The sequence below is a fragment of the Cynocephalus volans genome, chromosome 3, assembly GCF_027409185.1.
Source record: "Cynocephalus volans isolate mCynVol1 chromosome 3, mCynVol1.pri, whole genome shotgun sequence".
NCBI classification, from domain to species: domain Eukaryota; kingdom Metazoa; phylum Chordata; class Mammalia; order Dermoptera; family Cynocephalidae; genus Cynocephalus; species Cynocephalus volans.
Window position 1 is genome coordinate 149,531,768 of NC_084462.1, and position 18,826 is coordinate 149,550,593.

General features: G+C 34.4%; 1 protein-coding gene across 10 annotated transcripts in view; it reads left to right on the top strand.

Moving 5' to 3' along the window:
• RAD51B (RAD51 paralog B) overlaps positions 1-18,826 on the top strand; it is a 632,106-nt gene that overhangs the window by 30,449 nt on the left and 582,831 nt on the right. For all 10 annotated transcript variants that reach the window (XR_010022893.1, XR_010022894.1, XM_063089298.1 and 7 more), the window contains exons 5-7: positions 6,398-6,534; positions 13,199-13,318; positions 14,358-14,541. Coding sequence is in view for 8 of the 10 variants with exons in the window: in XM_063089298.1 (XP_062945368.1) it covers positions 6,398-6,534; positions 13,199-13,318; positions 14,358-14,541 (441 nt within the window). In the remaining 2 variants the exon portion in view is untranslated. The remainder of the gene's footprint in view (positions 1-6,397; positions 6,535-13,198; positions 13,319-14,357; positions 14,542-18,826) is intronic.

Consider the following 18,826-nt stretch of genomic DNA (forward strand, 5'->3'; position numbering starts at 1 on the left):
TCTTTACTGGTTTTCTTTCAATTCTTTTACATTTTCTCAGGCAGGGTTGTTGAAACTTCGGCTCTAATTATATGAAGCTAATGGCATTTTATTGGTGTTTTTTGTGTGTAAATGTTGTATTCACTCTGAGTTTCCAAGAAGCAAATAACTTAGAATATTCTGGTTTGGCATGTTTTCTCTTTCTAACCACCATTGGGGCTAAAGCTGGGAACTGAACACAACTTGAAATTTTGTGGTTTTGGTGCTAGAATTCAGAGCTAAAAAATGTGAAGCTAAAAATTATTAACATTGAAATGTTTTCATCTACTAATAAACCTGAAAAAATAATGAAATTGAACTCCAGGCAGCCCATAAAATTGCATATGGCATAATTTTTTTTTTCAGGCTAGGAAGAGAGGAAAATAATATATGAAGAGGATCTGAGATTGCTAAAGAATTAGAAATTAGTTATTATGGTTTAAAGTAAATGTTATTATCCAAACTCAAAACAAAACTAAAAAACCAGCCAAACAAACCCAGAAATTTCTTAGTTCTATTCATATGATGTTCTATTTTCCCCAAGACTATACTGAATCAGTACATAAAAATAATGAAGTACCAGTTGCACTTGTTTAACTTTTCAGATATATCTGCATGTTTTCTTTAAAGATGGAGTAGTTAATCAATACCTTACGTTTTCATGGTACTTGATATTTTAATGAATATTTTTATACATGTTATCTTAATTAAAATGATGGCTATTTCACATTTCTACTAAAAGCCAGAAAGCATTTTACGATTTTAAGCTCATTAAATCTTAGAATGTATCTAAAACCTGGCATGTTAAATAGTATGTATAGAAAGACCAGACCTCCATTAGTTAGCACTCTGAAGAATAAGCATTTCTTCATTTTCAAGATCCATTTTTAACTTTTACTGACAGAATTTTCCCTTGATCTGGTATCTGATAATTAATTCAATCCATGTTGTCTTTGGTTATGATAAAAGGTCCATGAAAAGAGTTTTGGGACTCTTTAAACCAGCATTCTCCAAAGCAGGGTATGTAAGGTAATACGTTAGGTTTGGGAAGAAAATATTAGAACTTTTATTGGTATTTCAACCTAACAAATGAAATTTACCTTAATTAACAATCTATGGATTGGCACTGGCATCCTCACGTGGTCTGTGTCAGACTGTCATGTGTCAGTTTCAGTCCATAAGAAAAGGATCTAGAGGGTTGACAGAGGCATGTGTATTTTCATCATGTTGGGATGAATTATAGGTCTGTGTGTACCTAATTAGGTGGATTTATGGATTTAACTAAACCAAATCTCACAAAAGGGACAAATGGCATAAGAAGATTCCTGCAAAGAAACTGTAGATTGAAGACAGTGCTAATGATGTGAACAGAAGTAAACCACACACATATAAGTCAGAGCTGGTAACTAATCTATTGCTAATAAAGAAAAATCAATGACAATGTAAACCAATCTGAGAAGAAATTTTAAAAAATTGGAATTATGAAGAAGAGAATTCGATATATAAAAAATTATACCTGTTATTATTGACAAAGAAACTCTGTTATTTGGTTCCTCAGAATGCTGGCTAATGACAGTAGGAAGCCATCATATTAACAAAGGACAGGAAGACAAACTTACACAAGTTTTTCAGTGACGTTTTAAAGTTATGTGATAACAATTATTTTATTGGGGGGATTGTATTTTATTTATTTATTTATTTATTTATTTATTACAAGGATATGCACATTTATTTGCCCAAATAACAAATACATAAACTGAATAACCGATGAATAACAAAATACTCTGTAGAAAGTAGGGCTTCGATTTTTCACAAAAATTAGACATGGAAAACTTATTAATATTAAAATATACATATTTTATTTTATAATCTCTACAGTTATTTGAAATAGTTCTCTAAAGTCTTCCAAATGCATGCAAATATCATATTAATTTCAACGGAGGAAGATGAATAAACTTTTCAAAGGCAAATTAATTTCTAAGCAATCAACAATCCTCTTAATAAAAAGAAATCAAGGCAGAAATTAAATATGTAAGTTTAGCAACATAAATTGCATAAAAAATCGATAAAACGATATACACATAAGGCACTTTAAAAAGTTTGTGGAAAAATAGAATTGAAAGATAATGGAAATCTTTCCATGAACTTTTTTTTGCTTCATTTAAATTTTTCCTTTTTTTTTTTTTTTTTAAAAAAGAAAGACTAATTAGATAATAGAAAATATGTTCTCTGACCACAATAACAGAAGGAAATTTAGAAAACTCACAAATGTGTGGAAATTAAACAACACTTTCCTAAATAAACAATATGTAAAAAGAATCACAGGGAAATTAGACAATACATTGAGATAAAGATCAAAGTGCAACATATCAAAATTTATAAGATGCAGGGCTCATGCAGTGCTTAGAGGAAAATTTATACTTGTAAACACCTATATTAAAAATAAGAAACATCTAAAATCAGTAATGCAAACTACTACCTTAGGAAAATAGAAAAAGTAGAGCAAACTAAACTAAAAGCAAATATAAGTAGGAAATAACAAAGATTGCAACAGAAATATATGAAATAGGGAATTAAAATACAGTAGAGAAAATCAACAAAATCAAAAGTTAGTTCTTCAAAAAGATCAACAAATTTGCAAACCTTTTTCTAGACTGACTGACCACAAAAAAAACGAGAAGACCAAAATTACTAAAATCAGAATAAAGTAGAGGCATTATTACATTGTCACTATGGTTTTTTGTGGTGTGGTGGTAAGATTTAATTTCTTTCTCTTTCCTGTTTGCATTTTTGTTTTACTAGTGGGTTTTGTTCTTTCTTGTGTATTTATGGTAGTGATTAGCATTTTTTGGATTTCAGATGCAGGACTCCCTTGAGGATTTCTTACAAGGCTGGTTGTGTTGTGATTTACCCCCACAGTTTTTGTTTGTCTGGAAAATACACTATTTCTACCTCATTTCTGAAGGATGGCCTTGCTGGGTATAGTATTCTTGCCTGGCAGTTTTTTTCTTTTAGTACTTTGAATATATCATCCCATTTTCTTCTAGCTTGTAGAGTTTCTGTTGAGAAGTCTGCAGTTAGCCTAATAGGGGCTCCCTTATAGGTGACTTGATGCTTTTCTCTTGGTACTTTAAGTTTGTCTCTTTGTCTTTGAGCTTTGCCAGTTTGACTATAATGTGTCATGGAGAGGGTTTTTTGGGGTTGAATCTGTATGGGGATCTTTGAGCCTCCTGAATCTGAAGGTCTGTGTCTCTGTACCTGGGAAGTTTTTTGTATTATTTCATTGAAAAGGTTTTCCATGCCTTTTCCTTTCTCCTTCCCTTCTGGAACACTCATGGTTTGAATGTTTTTGTGCTTAAAGTTGTCTACTAGCGCTCTTAGATTTTCTTCATTTTTTAAAATTTTTTCCTTTTTTTTTTTCCACCTGGATTATTTTGAAAAGACTATCTTCAAGATCAGACATTCTTTCTTCTGCTTGTTCTAGTTTGCTGCTTAAGCTATCAGTTGTGTTAGTTCATTGAGTGAATCTTTCAGTTCCATGAGTTCTGCTACATTCTTTTTTAAGGTATTAATCTCTTGGTAAATTTCCTTCTTCATATCCTGGATTTTTTTCTCATTTCATTATGTTGTCTGAGTCTTTTCGTATCTCAGTGAGTTTCCTTAAGATGGTTGCTTGGAATTCCTTTTCAGTCATTTCAAGGGTTTCCTGCTCTAGAGGGTCTGGTATTTGAGAGTTACTGTATTCTTTCAGTGGTGTCATTTCTAATATCCCTACATTGATGTTTGGTCATCTGGTAGAGCAGTTGCTTCTTCTATTACTCTGCAGTGGGCTTTGAGGAGAGAGACTTCCTCTTCTTTTTCAAGTCTCTGCCAGTGACTCTCCTTGTGTCAATGCAGTCAAGTGTCTGGTGGGCCACCTGCACTGTGGTTGTAGCTGCTGCTGTGGCGGCAAGCTGCTTTTGTGGCAGCTGTGACTGTGGTGATGGCTGTGGTGGGCCACCCATGCAGAAGTGGTGTTTTTGGCATGCTCCTTGCCTGCTTCTGGGTAGTGAGCACTGCCCTTTGCTCCTGCCTAGGACCCTGGGCATGCTCCTTGCCTGCTTCTGGGTGGTAACAATTATTATTTGTTAAGTTAAAAATATTAAAAGAAAAAAACTTTGCCACGTATCTGGGGGCATATGAATATCTTGGTAGAAATTCATGAAAATGGTCATATATGATTGTGTGCTTTTCAGGATGATTGTTATACTTCAATAAAAATAAATAAATGTAAGCCAAAAAAAAAAAAATCACAGAGGGTATCAAAAGATTTATAAACCAGTTGTTAAAAATGTTAAAATGCAACATTTGATTAGTTTTCAAGAACAATTGATTGATGTGAGGGAAGAAATTTATTAGCCAGAGTTTGACAAAAACTCTTGCATAATTGGTGAAAGGTATTAAAAAATGAAAATAGTGATTTAGTTATGTTTAATGAATGATGTATTTCTTTAATTTTAATCCTTGCATCTCTGCAATTATCTCTTTTTTAGTTATGCAGGCATTATAATTAAGTGTGAAATAAATGGAACTTAGGACCTGACATTTCAATCAGTGAATTACAAAATATTTAAATAATTATTTTTTAAAAATGCTATTTCATTTTTTATCATTTTTATTATCATTGCTCCACTAAAATGTTATGAAGCTTTTATGAGAGTGAAAAGATTTTTCATGCAGTAATAAATATGAAACTATTATTAATGTTTTTAGTCTTTTATTTGTTTTTAATTCCTATTTTGTGTATGTTTTATACTATGTGGAACATATTAGTTAAATAGTATGTATATATAAATACATATATATATATATATAAAATACATAAATACTAAGAGCCATGCTAAATTTAGTTTATTTTTTGGTTTGTTGGAATATGTGATCAGAGACATTTGGAGGCTTCTCTTCACTGATCACTCATAATCTGGCAAACTGTTATTTGTAGGAGTGATTATTTTTCCTTAAAGTCTAAATAAAATTTTTAATAATTATAAACCAGCACAATTTCTAATATGAGAACATTTGCTTTTTAAGGTTGAGACTTGATAAATGAAGTTTACCTTTAGTCTAAATTCTAAAAGAGTTGTTTTCAAAGTATACATCATCATCATCATCATCACCTGGACTTTACTAGAGATTAAATTATGACTAATTGACTTTTCATCATCACCTACCCATTGGACTTTACTAGAGATAAAAATTTGCAGGCCACATCCCAGACCTACTGAACCAGAAATGTGCTGGTTAACAAGCTTGCTAGGTGATTCTATTGCTCACTCAGAGTTGAGAACCACTGATCTGAACTCATGGGTTATCCATCCCCTTCTTATTTCTTTCTACTTCATTATGTATCTGGTCTTTATGTTTATAGTATGTCTCAATATTAGCACAGATTTTTTTTTCATCTGTACCTGAGATTTTATTCTGTCCTTCTTCCTTCCTTTTTTCTTCCTATTGTGAAAAATTGTTCATTGATGTTATTTTCACAAAAGGGATAATGCTTTTGTTCATAAAATTTGGATGCCAGAGCTAACGTGACAATGTTTAAAGGGAATTTTTAAAAACATTTTAAAATTAATTTTATTAACTATTTCCAGTTAGACTTGAGTATGCGTGTGATTAATTTCCTGTTCTTTTCTGTCTATACTTTCTTGATATCAAATTTTATAATCTCAAAATAGCTTTCTGCCAACTAAAATTTCAAAACATGCATTTTAAAGTATGAATCACCTAGATTTAACAGTTGTTTAATTTTGCTATATTTGTTTTATTTCTCTTTCTACACACAAATACACACACACTTTTTTTTTTGCTGAACCGTTTGAATGTAAACTGTATATATCAGCACTCTTCACCCCAAATACTTTATTCTTAAGAATAAAGATCAAAGTCACTCAAAGTAACTTTTAATGGGACTAGTGCAATATGGTTTTGAAAGCAATTTGTAACATGCTAAACCAATTATTAATGACCCTTAAATATTTTCATGGTCCTGCTATAAAAGTCTTAATGAGGAAAAGGTATAGAATTCCAAGTTGTGAATGTATAAATGAATGAATCCTCCAGCCTTTGTCAACCAAAGTTTCTCATCTGAGCTACAGGACACAGAGGATGATTTGAGTGACTATTTTCTCAATTCCCCCAAGGATAGTACGTAACTAACACTTATCCAGATGCATAAGGGAGAAGTTAATTCATTACATACAATGGATATCTTAGGGTATTAAGGGCTTAATTCTCTCCCCAGAACCCAGGTTAGTTGGACTGTGTGTGTGGGAAGTTCTCAAAAGGATTTTGCTTTGACTGGCTTGTGATGTTCATACAAATAACATTTTTTTTTCAGATTACAGGTCCACCAGGTTGTGGAAAAACTCAGTTTTGTATAATGATGAGTGTTTTGGCCACATTACCCACCAACATGGGAGGATTAGAAGGAGCTGTTGTGTATATTGACACAGAGTCAGCATTTAGTGCTGAAAGGTAAGAGATTTTATTATTTTCTGTTATAATGCATTACTTTTGTAACATACACAATAGAATGGAACATGTACAAGTAGGTTAACATTTATCCCCTCCCCCCCTTTTTTGAGAACATAGAATGCTAGATAATGTTTTAAGGGAGTTTTCTTTTTAAAATTGACACAGGAAGCAGTTTCTTTTTGTCTTTTCTATTCCTTTCTATTGGTATAAGTGGGATTCCTGGATAAGCTGTGTTTTGCAAAAAGTTGGGAAAAAAGAAGTTGAAGAAACAGGGAGGAAGTGGAAATGGATATTGATTGGTAATTAACAGTATCTGCCACAGCTGGGATAGTTTCTGGACTTAGAGAAGAGGTAATGCAGGGAATATGAGACACAAAAAGGAATATGTTTTATTTATTTATTTATTTATTTATTTATTTATTTATTTATTTGTTTGTTTGTTTGTTTAAATTTTAATTTGTCAGTATACAAAGTAGTTGATTTTTGTGTCCCTTTACCAATTAAAGGAATACGTTTTAGTTCTCTGTATGTTTTTGTGCTTACAAAGCAGGCTGTCTGATCAGCAAAAATGAGAAAGTATTTGAAGGATTAATATGAAGGAGAGTTAAAGAATTAACATATAGAGAATTTAGGGTAAGTGATAAAAGTGGAAAATAATTTCTGTCTATTAATATCTAGATATCTTTTTATCAAGGAGGGAGAAAACAGTGGAAGAGTAAATAAAAACCACTTAAATTTAAAACGCATTAAGGGCCGGCCCCCTGGCTCACTCGGGAGAGTGCGGCGCAGGTAGCGCCGAGGCCGCGGGTTTGTATCCTATATAAGGATGGCCGGTGCACTCACTGGCTGAGCGTGGTGCGGATGGACGACACCGAGCCAAGGGTTGGGATCCCCTTACCGGTCAAAAACTAACCAAACAAACAAAAAAACCCAAGAAAAAAACTCATTAGGGAGATCTTGGAGAAAATTATGTTAAGTGAAATATGCCAAGCTCAGAAAGAGAAATACCACATGTCCTCACTCATAAGTGGGAGCGAAAAAATAAACAAACAAAAAAGAAAGAAGAAAACAGCCACAATAATATGGGATTATGCTAGTATGCTAATTATCTGGATTTGATCATTATGTATTGAATACAGGTATTGATATTTAACTCTGTACCCCACAAACGTATAATCAATTATGTTTCAATAAAAAAATAAAAATAAAATAAAATAATTCAATAAAATGCATTAAGAAAAAAAAAGAAAACTCTTCAGGTGATGTACTTAAAAGCACTTTGCAAAGATTAATTATATTTTTGAAAGCAATGCACTGGCTAGTTTATTTTACATGTCTTTTAGAAGTTAATCTAAAATAGTATGTTAATCACGCTTGTTCATAATCAACTGCAATTGTATCTCTAGACTGTTTAACAGTTAGATAGTAGTATAGTCTGGTGCTAACCCCTGGGGTACTCAGGGACTACCTTGGGGAGAGGGGAATGCTAAGCAGGCAGAGATCTGGATTCCTTTCTTCTGGTTGATTCAGAAAAGGTCTGTTTTTATTTACCCATTGGACTTCTGCTTTAAGATCTGATATATTCTTTTTTTTTTTTTAAAAAGATGACCGGTAAGGGGATCTTAACCCTTGACTTGGTGTTGTTAGCACCATGCTCACCCAGTGAGCTAGTGGGCCATCCCTATGTGGGATCTGAACCCGTGGCCTTGTTATTATCAGCACCACACTCTCCTGAGTGAGCCACGGGCCGGCCCTGATATATACTTATATACTGTATGCTTGTATATCCTTTGAGAATATGGATAAATAGATTAATCCAATGACCCATCTCAATATTCTAGTGTATGGAAAATTTGGCAACTGTGCGAATTCCAGTATACATGAATTAAATGAATAATGTATTATCCCTTTTAGAGATAATTGGAAAAAGATGGAACTGGGGATTAAAAATAAAAATAAGGTAATATGGATGGCAAATAGTAACTGAGGGTTTTGAAATAAAACTTTGGAAGAAATAAAATGGATAAAGGAACATAAAGCTGGGTATTAGAACTTCAAATGGAAGGGTGACAAGTGTGGCATTATAATGGAGGGATCTGGGGAAGCAAGAGATGGGACTGCACCTTGGAAGATGGGGAGCTGGGGATGTAAGATTTAGGACTGGAATTTTAGGAGACAGAAGTGCACATTACTGAGTTATAATGAAATCAGAAAAGCTTTGAAAACTGAGAGGAAAGATATAGTCCAGCAGGAGAGGAAGACAATCACTATACCCACTACAATGTGAACTTATAGCTATTATAACTAAGTATACAAAGGAGAGATACACGTTGTATGGGTACTGTGTGCAGTGGCTGAGCTTAGATCTGAAGGAGCTGTAGTCTGGTATGTATGTTACCTTTCAGGGTGCCAAGTGCCCCACAGATAGTGCTCCCCCTTTTCTACCAAACTGTTTACAGTGTCACTCTTTCTGAATCAGTGTATAAAGATGGAGGCATGGCAACTTTGTCATGGCCAGCCATGTCTTTGGCTGTTTCTTTTTTTTTTTTTTTTTTTGTCTTTTTCGTGACCAGCACTCAGCCAGTGAGTGCACCGGCCAGTCCTATATAGGATCCAAACCCGCGGCGGGAGCTTCGCCGCGCTCCCAGCGCTGCACTCTCCCGAGTGCGCCACGGGCTCGGCCCGTCTTTGGCTGTTTCTAAAAGCAATACCAGTATGGTCTTGGGATCACTGACCTATCTGCTAATTGGTATGTACCTGGGATCTTTGATCTAGAGGGCAAACAATAAGGGAGATAAATTCTTTCTTACAGTTTTTTTGAGATGGTTTCATGAGACTGGGTAGGTTTTCCTCAGTCCAGTTCCAGCTGCCTTATCATTTATGAATTTGTGGGGAAGAAGATCCTGAAAAGTGTCTAGGATAGAAAGTAGAAATTAGTCATAAGTACTTATTACTGTAACAAAACTTTGGAGTTTTCTGGAATCTGTAAAGAACTAATAGATTCACATCACTATATTTAGTAACATATCAAATGAATGAACAGGAAAATTGTACACATATACAAGAAGCCTTGAGAAGACATAAACTTGACGTTTTGGTACATTTATGGTGCTGTAGTTCAACTAGAATTTTGGAAAATTTTTTACATTAAACACATGTTTTATTTCAAGTTGGCATGTGGTTACTAATGGAAAGCTTTTATCTTTCCTTTTATACAAGAGTTGTGAAGTCACAGGGGGAACTAATAATGTCTAACAGGGCTTTTGCTCCTTAATAGACATGTGCCTTTTTTTTTTTTTTTTGAGGCTGGCTGGTACATAGACAAATGGCTTTTGATTCTGGGACTGATCAGAAAAGAAGTCCTTGTATTCATAACTAGTTAACTCTTTCCAGAACTAGAATCTTTAAAATGCATTATAGCTATCCGGTCCAAATGAAGGCATCGATAGTCACCTTCAAGGTGAGATTTGAAGGGGAAAGAAAACCTGAAATGAGGTCTGGAACTTCTTTTAAAAGAGGAGCACTTCTAATCCTTTTCTGAGGCTTTCTACTGCAGTAAATCCTTTGATTGTAGGGCTGATAGCTAGCGTTATTGTCTGTCAGGAAAGAGTGGCTCTGGGCATTGGGACATTGAGAGCAGATGTAATGTTACTGACTGGAGAAAGTTAAGTTGGAAAATGGATATGCTTACAGACATGGATGTCTTGATATGTCCAAAAACACATTCTTGATTCCGCCATGAAAAAAAACAACAACATACAAACAGCATCAGTAACCAGAACCTTGATCTGAATCCAGTTTTCTCTACTTCAGTAAATGGTAATTCCATTCTTTCAATACTCATCCAATTAGTCTGGACATCCTTTTAGCTCCTCTTTTGAATTGTATCTTGAGTCCAGTTACTTGTAACCTCTTGAGCTATTACTTCCCTAGATCAAGCCATCATCATCTCTTATCTGGATACTGCACTAACTGATCTCCTTACTTTCACCTTTGCCTCATCTACTTCCTCGTCTCCATTTGGCAGCTAGAGAAATCCCTTAAAAAAAGAAGTTAGATCTTGTCAGTCCTGCTCCTAGGCTTCCCATTTTACTAAATAAAACCCAAACGGAATACCACAGACCTAAAGGTCTCATGTGATCTTGGCATCTGGATAACTCTCTGACCTCATTTCCTGTTATTCTCTCTCTTGCTCCCTCTGTTCCAACCACATTAGCCTTTTTGTTGTTCTCAAACAAACCAGGCATCTTCTGACATCTGGGCTTTTGCACTCACTACAGTTCTCTATTCCTTTGTGTTGTTTCACTAGATATCTGCATGGTTCATTTTCTTGCTTCTTTTAAGCATTTGCTCAAATGTCTCCTTATTAATGAGGATTTTCGAGCCTACATACAATAGCACTTGCTTCTATCTCTCATATTCTGTTCCTTCATCCCGCTTTACTTTTCTTTAGAGCACTTATTACCTGACATATGATATATACTTAATTGTTTGTCTCCCTTAGTAGAATGTAAGCTCCCTGAGGAAAGAGTTTTTCTCTTTCTTTCGTTTTTAGTGGTGGTTGTTAATTGCCATATCCTCAGCACCTAGAATGGTACCTGGCATATAGTAGGTCCTCAATAAATATTTGCTAAGTGAACAAATCTTAAGTGCATCTTTTGAAAGGAATACTTTTTATAAAAAGATATCCACTACATGGCATTGTTTTCATACCTCGTGTAATTACTGTCTGGGTGCAAGGATAGGCTTTTTTTCTGTTGCTTTCCCTAGAGAAAAAAGATCTTTGTGATGAAGATTATCACAAGAAGTTACTATGATTAGTGTGAGGTATATAGAATACAACATTTATATTCATTTTTTATTAAATATATTTTTCAGATATTTTTTCTAAAATAAAAAACATTTGGAGAAACTTACAGAAAATTACAGCATATCGGTGTGTAAATAAGCGTTCGGTACAGTTATGTCGTGTGGTTACTGTGAACAAAGCTAGTTCATACTCATATGTTGCCCACCATTCCTTCCGAGAGGTTTTGCTGGATGAGAAAGCGGCAGGAAGTTCCAGAGCCTTTCACAACTTGAGCCACTACTTGCAATCCAGGCTAGTGCTGGAGGTCAGAAATGTATTACTGTCTGTCAGCTGCTCAGGTGTTGTTACCAGTCAGGTATCTCTGTCTGGCTCCTTATCAACTGGGTACCCAAATTCTGAAGAAGTTCCATGTTTCTGGTAGGTGTTGCCATACCTATCCTATTAAAAATTAGTGGGTTCTAAGTGCCAGAGCTTTATAGCTGACTTCTCTGACCAGCACTAAACTTGGCACAGTTACCCTAATCAAAAGTTTTCACATTTCCTCCAAACCCTCAGACTTTGCCTGCTTTGCCTTTGCCAATGCCGTCTCATTTCCTCTTGCCTTCCTCACTCACCTCATCTCCTTCCTCCGTTTCCATCCCTGTGCCTCTCTCATGCACTTCTCCTGAGTGGTCATTTGATCCATTTTATTCTCACTCTCTACGCGTCTTTTGGTACTGTTCCTCACTCCTGAAGTATTTTTTCCTCTTCTTGTTCAACCTAATTGTGTTCTGTTCTTTTCAAATTGTTCAAAATGTACTTTAAAGAAGTTGTTGACTAGTTTTCTTTTATTTCTCTTTTCTTGTTGTTTTTTTTCCCCTTTCACTTCTTATTATAGCACATGTAAGGAACTTACTTTGTTTATCTCTTTAAAATTCTCAACCTTTTCTAGGAATTCTTTGACTATTTAGAAATGAAAACACTGTTCTTTTGTACTTTCGTGTCACTAAATGGAACATAAACTATAGATGATTTTAGTGTTTGCAGTCTCTCCTCCCAGTCCCCCTTGGATGGTTAAGTACTAGGGCTGATAAAGTGTTATTTTAAATAGGAGACAGTTATACACAAAGTGTTATATTTTAGATGTTTTTAACCAGGAATATTTGAAATTTCTAGTTATGCTGTCCATGTTCTATACTACTAATGATGATAGTTGCCTCTGTTTCAGCTTGTTACTCTCCTGTGCGTGGTCTACTCCATATATTAGATCTAGCTTCGAGTGTTTAGAAAATTATTCTTTGAAAGGGGTTCCATGGTGTAATGGTTAGCACTCTGGACTCTGAAAATTATTCTTTGTCTACTAGGAACTATTGGATAGCATTCATTTGTTTAGATAATGCTTTTCTACTTACGAAGGAACTATTGGATAGCATTTATTTGTATGAATTGTTTTAATTGAGAAAGCATATTTTTCTGGACTGAGACATAGAGAGTTACTGATAAACTTAAAAAAGATGTCAGTATAAATTTAAAAAAAGAAAATGAAAGCATTTCTCTTGTTTACTGAACATGTCTTATAGCTGCTAGTCAAAATATCATTTATAAAAAACATTTTTATTCCCAGAAGGATAAATCTCAGAGACATTATTGGTTGCTCATTATTAGATAAGACCCTTACTGGTCTCATGCTCTGACTGCTAACCTCTGTTAGTGCTTAAAAAGTAAAGCTTAGTTCTCAACTTGTGTTAAGCCGTTTTGCTTTTACCTGTGCTATTGACAAGGCTTGTAAGTTTCCTAAGTAAAATTTATTAGAGGTTCAGCAATGTGGCTTTAAAATCATTGACATGTTGACTTGTGTTATTTTTTTCCTCACAGACTGGTTGAGATAGCAGAATCCCGTTTTCCTAGATATTTTAACACTGAAGAAAAATTACTTTCGACAAGTAGTAAAGTTAATCTTTATCTGGAGCTCAGCTGTGATGAAGTTCTACGAAGGTTTGCTTTTTAGATTTTGATATTTTAGTAATGCTTTGAAGATTTATTTTTTGTTTTTTGTGTTTTCATCTTCTGAGTAAAACAAAGTCCTTATATATTAGAATTATGAGAAATAATTATTTCATTATTCTTTATTTGCTATTGCCTTTTGGTTGAGGTATTTCTTCAAAAATGAAAAAAATATTAAATGAATAAAATGTTTTAGGTTTAATTATTTAAGTGGCATATTATCTATTGTTCCATTAACAAATTACCTCAAAGTTTAGCAGCTTAAAACAGTAAACATATATTATCTCCCATAGTTTCTGACGGTTAGGTATCTGTGAGTGGCCTAGCTGGGTGTTTCTGGTTCAAGGGCGCTCAAGAGGTTATAGTCAAGCTATTGGCCAGGGCTGTAGTCATCTCAAAGCTCTATTGGAGCTGGAGTATCTGCTTCCAGGCTCACTCATGTAATTGTTGGAAGCCTTCCTTTCCATGGTGGTTTTTGGCTAGAGTCCTCTGGTCCCCCACCATGTGGGCCTCTCCACAGAATCACAACATGGCACCTTGCTTTTCCCAGAGTGAGTGAGAGAGTGGGCATGTGAAAGAGTGTCCAGGGTGGAAGCTGTAGTCTTTTGTAACCTACACTCAGGTATGATGTACTATCCATTTTGCCATATGCTATGGTTACACAGACCAACTGTGGTACATTGTGGGAGGGGACTACACAACAGTGTGAAATACCAGGACGTAGGAGTAAATGGGGGCCATTTTGGAGTCCGGCTACCACAAGTAGTTTTACTCTAAAATCAGAGCTTTAGCAATATCACAAGAGAACCAAGGAATTCTGAAACTAAATGAAAACATTTTGCTCTATTTCCAGAAGAGTGCAATATGTGTAGAGGAGCTGAATGTAAGTTATGTTTATTGAATTCTTGCAATTGTTGCTGTAACTTAGGGAAATACAAGTTGTTGTTTTTAAGTTGATTATCCTTTGCTATACCCTATTTTCATTTGTATCTTAAATTTATCCATTATTTTACAAATTTTGCTTTTATAGGATTGAATCGTTGGAAGAAGAAATTATTTCAAAAGGAGTTAAACTTATCATTATTGACTCTGTTGCTTCGGTGGTCAGAAAGGAGTTTGCTACACAACTTCAAGGTAATCTGAAAGAAAGAAACAAGTTCTTGGCAAGAGAAGCATCTTTACTGAAGTATTTGGCTGAGGAATTTTCAATCCCAGTAAGTTTTTCTTTATCTGTCTCTCTCTCTTTTTTCCCCCTGTCTTTTATATTAAGTTTACTGACTTATAATATCAAGTAATAAAATTAGAGGAAAATGTAAAACATATGACTTTTTAAAGGTACTACAGTCTGATTGCTATAGCAAATATCATCTTTTTAAATTAGTTTACTTGCTGAAATTATTTTACCCTTTTCATAATTTGAGCCTAGGACAGATTTAAATGTTTTAAAAAGTTGCTATAGTCATCCCTTTTCTTTCTTCTCGTTGTTTATTTATTCTTTGAGTATGTTTTTATCACATTTGTCACACTGAAGTAAATATTAAGTAGTAAAGCTCCATGATATTGCCTAGGTCTGTGCAGTTTCTTTTACTGTAGTTGTCAATTTTGTAAGTATTTTAGATCTATTTAAGATACTGAGTTATTGTGTTTAGTGCTGTTTTGTACACAGTAGGATTTATTTTGCTTCAGAGGGCTGGAGGTCAACCATTAAGGGATTTTTGGAGTGATAGTAATTCAAGAGCCAATTGGAAAACCTTGAAAGATACTGTTGTCAATGGCTTTCAGTAGTGGGCATTGTGACCAGGAAATATGAAGATGAGGGGATATGGAAAGGGCTTGTGGTGTGTAAGCTACAAGGCATAAGTGAGTACTAAGATACACTCCCATCTGCAGGAAGTGGGAGAGTTTCATTTGTTCCATAACCTCACCAACATTCAGTATTGTCAGGCTTTTCAATTTTAGTCATGCCTCATAACAACAGAAGAAAATTCCTTAAACTGAGATAAAATTTGGTTATGATTATATACCTTTTAGATTTGATTTTGGAAAGTTAAAATCTTGGATCTTTGCAGCATAAGGAATATGTATAAATAGCGTAAGCTACTGCAAAGCTTTGAGAGTTATAAAACCGACCAAGTAGTCAAGGGAGAAAATGTGGCATACTGGAAGTTCATTTTAATGACTTTTTAACTCATATTTTGGATTAAAGTCAAGTGCTGAAAAGTTTATCTTGAATGCTGCTCATCTTTTAAGTTTTATTGTAGTTGTTTAAAATGATAAATTCAAATTCATATTTTCCCTGGTCAAGGGAAAATTCCCCAAAAAGGAGAATTTAAAAATATTTTATAGTGATACTTGATTGAATGGAAATTTAAGCATATATGCTTATTTTACTAATTTATACTGTTGCTTGATGTAATGCTATGCAAAATATGAAAATTGTATTTTAAAAGTTGTGTTTATTTGCTTTTTAAATAGTAATTATAGGCTAATACTTTTCAGTTTTTTTTCCTGTGGCTATTTATTTTCCTGCATGAGAAAGGGGCTCTGCTTTTCTTTGTTAATAATAGAGTCCTTTGAAAGAACAGGTACTTAGTATCCCCATATTTCTTTATCTTTGCCATTGTTTTTCTGTTTAGAGATAAATGCAGAATATACTGTGTACTTCCTTTAGGAAATGTCAAAGTTTTTTAGCCTAGTTACCACATGTAAGTAGAAAATCAGGAACTTTTAAGTGTTTACACTACACTTTGAATAGGTGGTTTCGTATGGAACTAAATGTCTTAAAACATTATGTTGTTGTCTGGGTAATTATACTTTCAAATTAGCAAACCTTGTGCCTCCTAGCATTTCTTCAAACATGCAAACCAAACACTTCTGCCTCGAGGAGTGTTTGCCATTCCTCAGCCTGGAATATTCCTCCTCTAAATATCCATATGGCTTATTCTCTCCTGTTACCTTATTATTGAGGACTTCCCTAACATATAAGTATTAACTAGAAATATCCATGCCTCCTCCATCTCTCTTACTATATTTTGTTTCTCCATCACTGTTTTCACCCTCTAGCATGTTATATATCTGTGTTTATTGTTTGTGTGTTCTTTCCACTTCATAGAGTGGTTATAAGGACTTTGTTTACTAAGTTAACTGCTTTATTTGTTTTACTGTGTTAACTCAGCCCCAGGAACAGTACCTAATACTGATTTACTTATTCAAATAAGAGTAAGGAGTAAAACTGCCTTAGTTGATGGATGAATATTTTATTAAACTTTTAAATTTCTCTACAGTGAACATACAGTACTTTTATAATATTAGAAATAAGTTTAAAAATATAATTTGTATTTAATTTTGCTTGTCACCTTATATATATGTGTACATATGTAAGTATGTTTGTATGCAAGCATGCCTGCATACATGGAAATTTTTTAGCCTTCTCTCTCAGTAATTGGTAGAACTAGTAGACAGAAAGTCATTAAAGATAGAGAAGACTAGAATCGTATAACCAATTTGATCAAACTGACATTTACAGAACAGAACACACCACTTAATGCCAGCAGAATATGCATTTTTTTCAAGTACACAAGGGATATTCACCAAGACAATCCATCATTAAAGGAGTGCTTAGAGGGAAATTTATATAATTAAATGCTTATGCTAAAAAAGAAGTCTGGAGATGGACCCCCTCCTCCCGCAACCAGGCAAGGAGCCAAAACACCACTTCTATGTGGGTGGCCCACGACAGGCACCACAATAGCCATGACTGCTGCAAAAGTGGCTATCCACCACAAGCACCATGCAGGTGGCCCGCCAGCCACTCAAGTGCATTGTCACAAGGAAAGTCACCAGAAGAGACCAAAGAAAAGAAGAGGATGTCTCTCTCCATAGAGCCCATTCCAGAGTGACAGAAGAAGCATCTACTCTACAACAATAGTGAGAGACCTGAACACACCTCTCTCATTGCTGGACAGATTATCTAGGCAACAAATCAACAGAGTAACCATTACTCTTTTAGAGTAAGAGAAGAAATCTAGAATTATCAGGGGTGGGAGGAAGGAGGGAGAGGGGGATGAGGAGAGAGTGGATAAGGGGCATAAAGAATAAGTACTATTTGTAGTAATATATATGCTAAAAATATTGATTTGATCAACATACATCAATGTTAAACCCCCAAAATACATATAATCAATTATGATTTAATAAAAAAAAAGAACAGGATATGTTCTGAGAACATATGTTATGTTATTAAATCTCTCTGTGGCTCAATTTTCCTGTTAAATGGGGATTAGAATAATACCACTCCCACAAAGTTATGAAAATTAAACTACAGGTAGGGATTATGTCGGGCACTCAGTGAGTGTTAGCTAACTGTTATTAACTATTATTTTGCTATGGGGATGGGTGAGAATCATTTTTGAATGCAAGAATTCTGAAATTGACAATAGCGCTTTCATTTGGGGCCAGTCCTAATGTGTCAAGTGCTTGGCTTTCTATCTTAAAGGTCTGAACTGCTTTTGGGAGGGTCACTCTGTGGGTAAGCTAGGCACTCCTCCTCAACATCTTTTGCAGTAGCGTTGTTTACATCAGCATCACCATAGATGCGTGAGTAATGCTTTGCACTATGATGTTATGACAGCTACAATGTCACTAGAAAATAGGAATTTTTCAGGTCCATTATAATCTCATGGGACCACTGTCATATATGCAGTATGTTGTTGACAGAAACGTCTTGTTATGTGGTGCGTGATTGTATTACTATACATCCTACAGACATTAAATGGATAATAAAGAGTGTTATGGACAACTTTATTCTAGTACGTTTGATAACTTAGATGAAATAGACAAATTCTTTGAAAGATACTAACCATCAAAGTTTATTAAAGAAGAAATAGATAACTAGAACAGTCCTATATCTGTTAAAGAAAGTGAATTTGTAGTTAGAAATCTTCCCACAAAGGAAAGTCTAGGTCTGGATAGCTTTACTGGTAAAATCTACCAAACATTTAAGGAAGAAATAATACTAATTCTATAAAAATTCTAACAGAAAACTTACAAGAAAAGAAAACTACACCCAGTGTCTCTCATGAACATAAACACACAGATCCTTAATGAAATATTAGCAAATCAAATCCAGCAATAAATAAAAAGAGTAATATTCCAGAAACTTTTTGAAGTGCTCTCATACATCGTGACCATGTAGAGCTTATTTCAGGAATGCAAGGTTGATTTTGAAGGCAACTTTAAAATATAAAATTTATCACATCAACACATTAAAAAAAATAAAACCATATGATCATCTCCATAGATACAGAAAGGAAAAAGCAATTGACAGAATTTAACATCTGTTTATGATGAGAACTCTCAGCAAAGTAGGAGTAGAAGGGAACTTTCCCATCCTGATAAAGCACATCTGCAAAAAAACCTTTGGCTAATATCACACTTAATGGTGAAATATTGAGTACTTTGTTTTTAAGATTTGGAACAAGCAAGGATGGTCCACTTTTA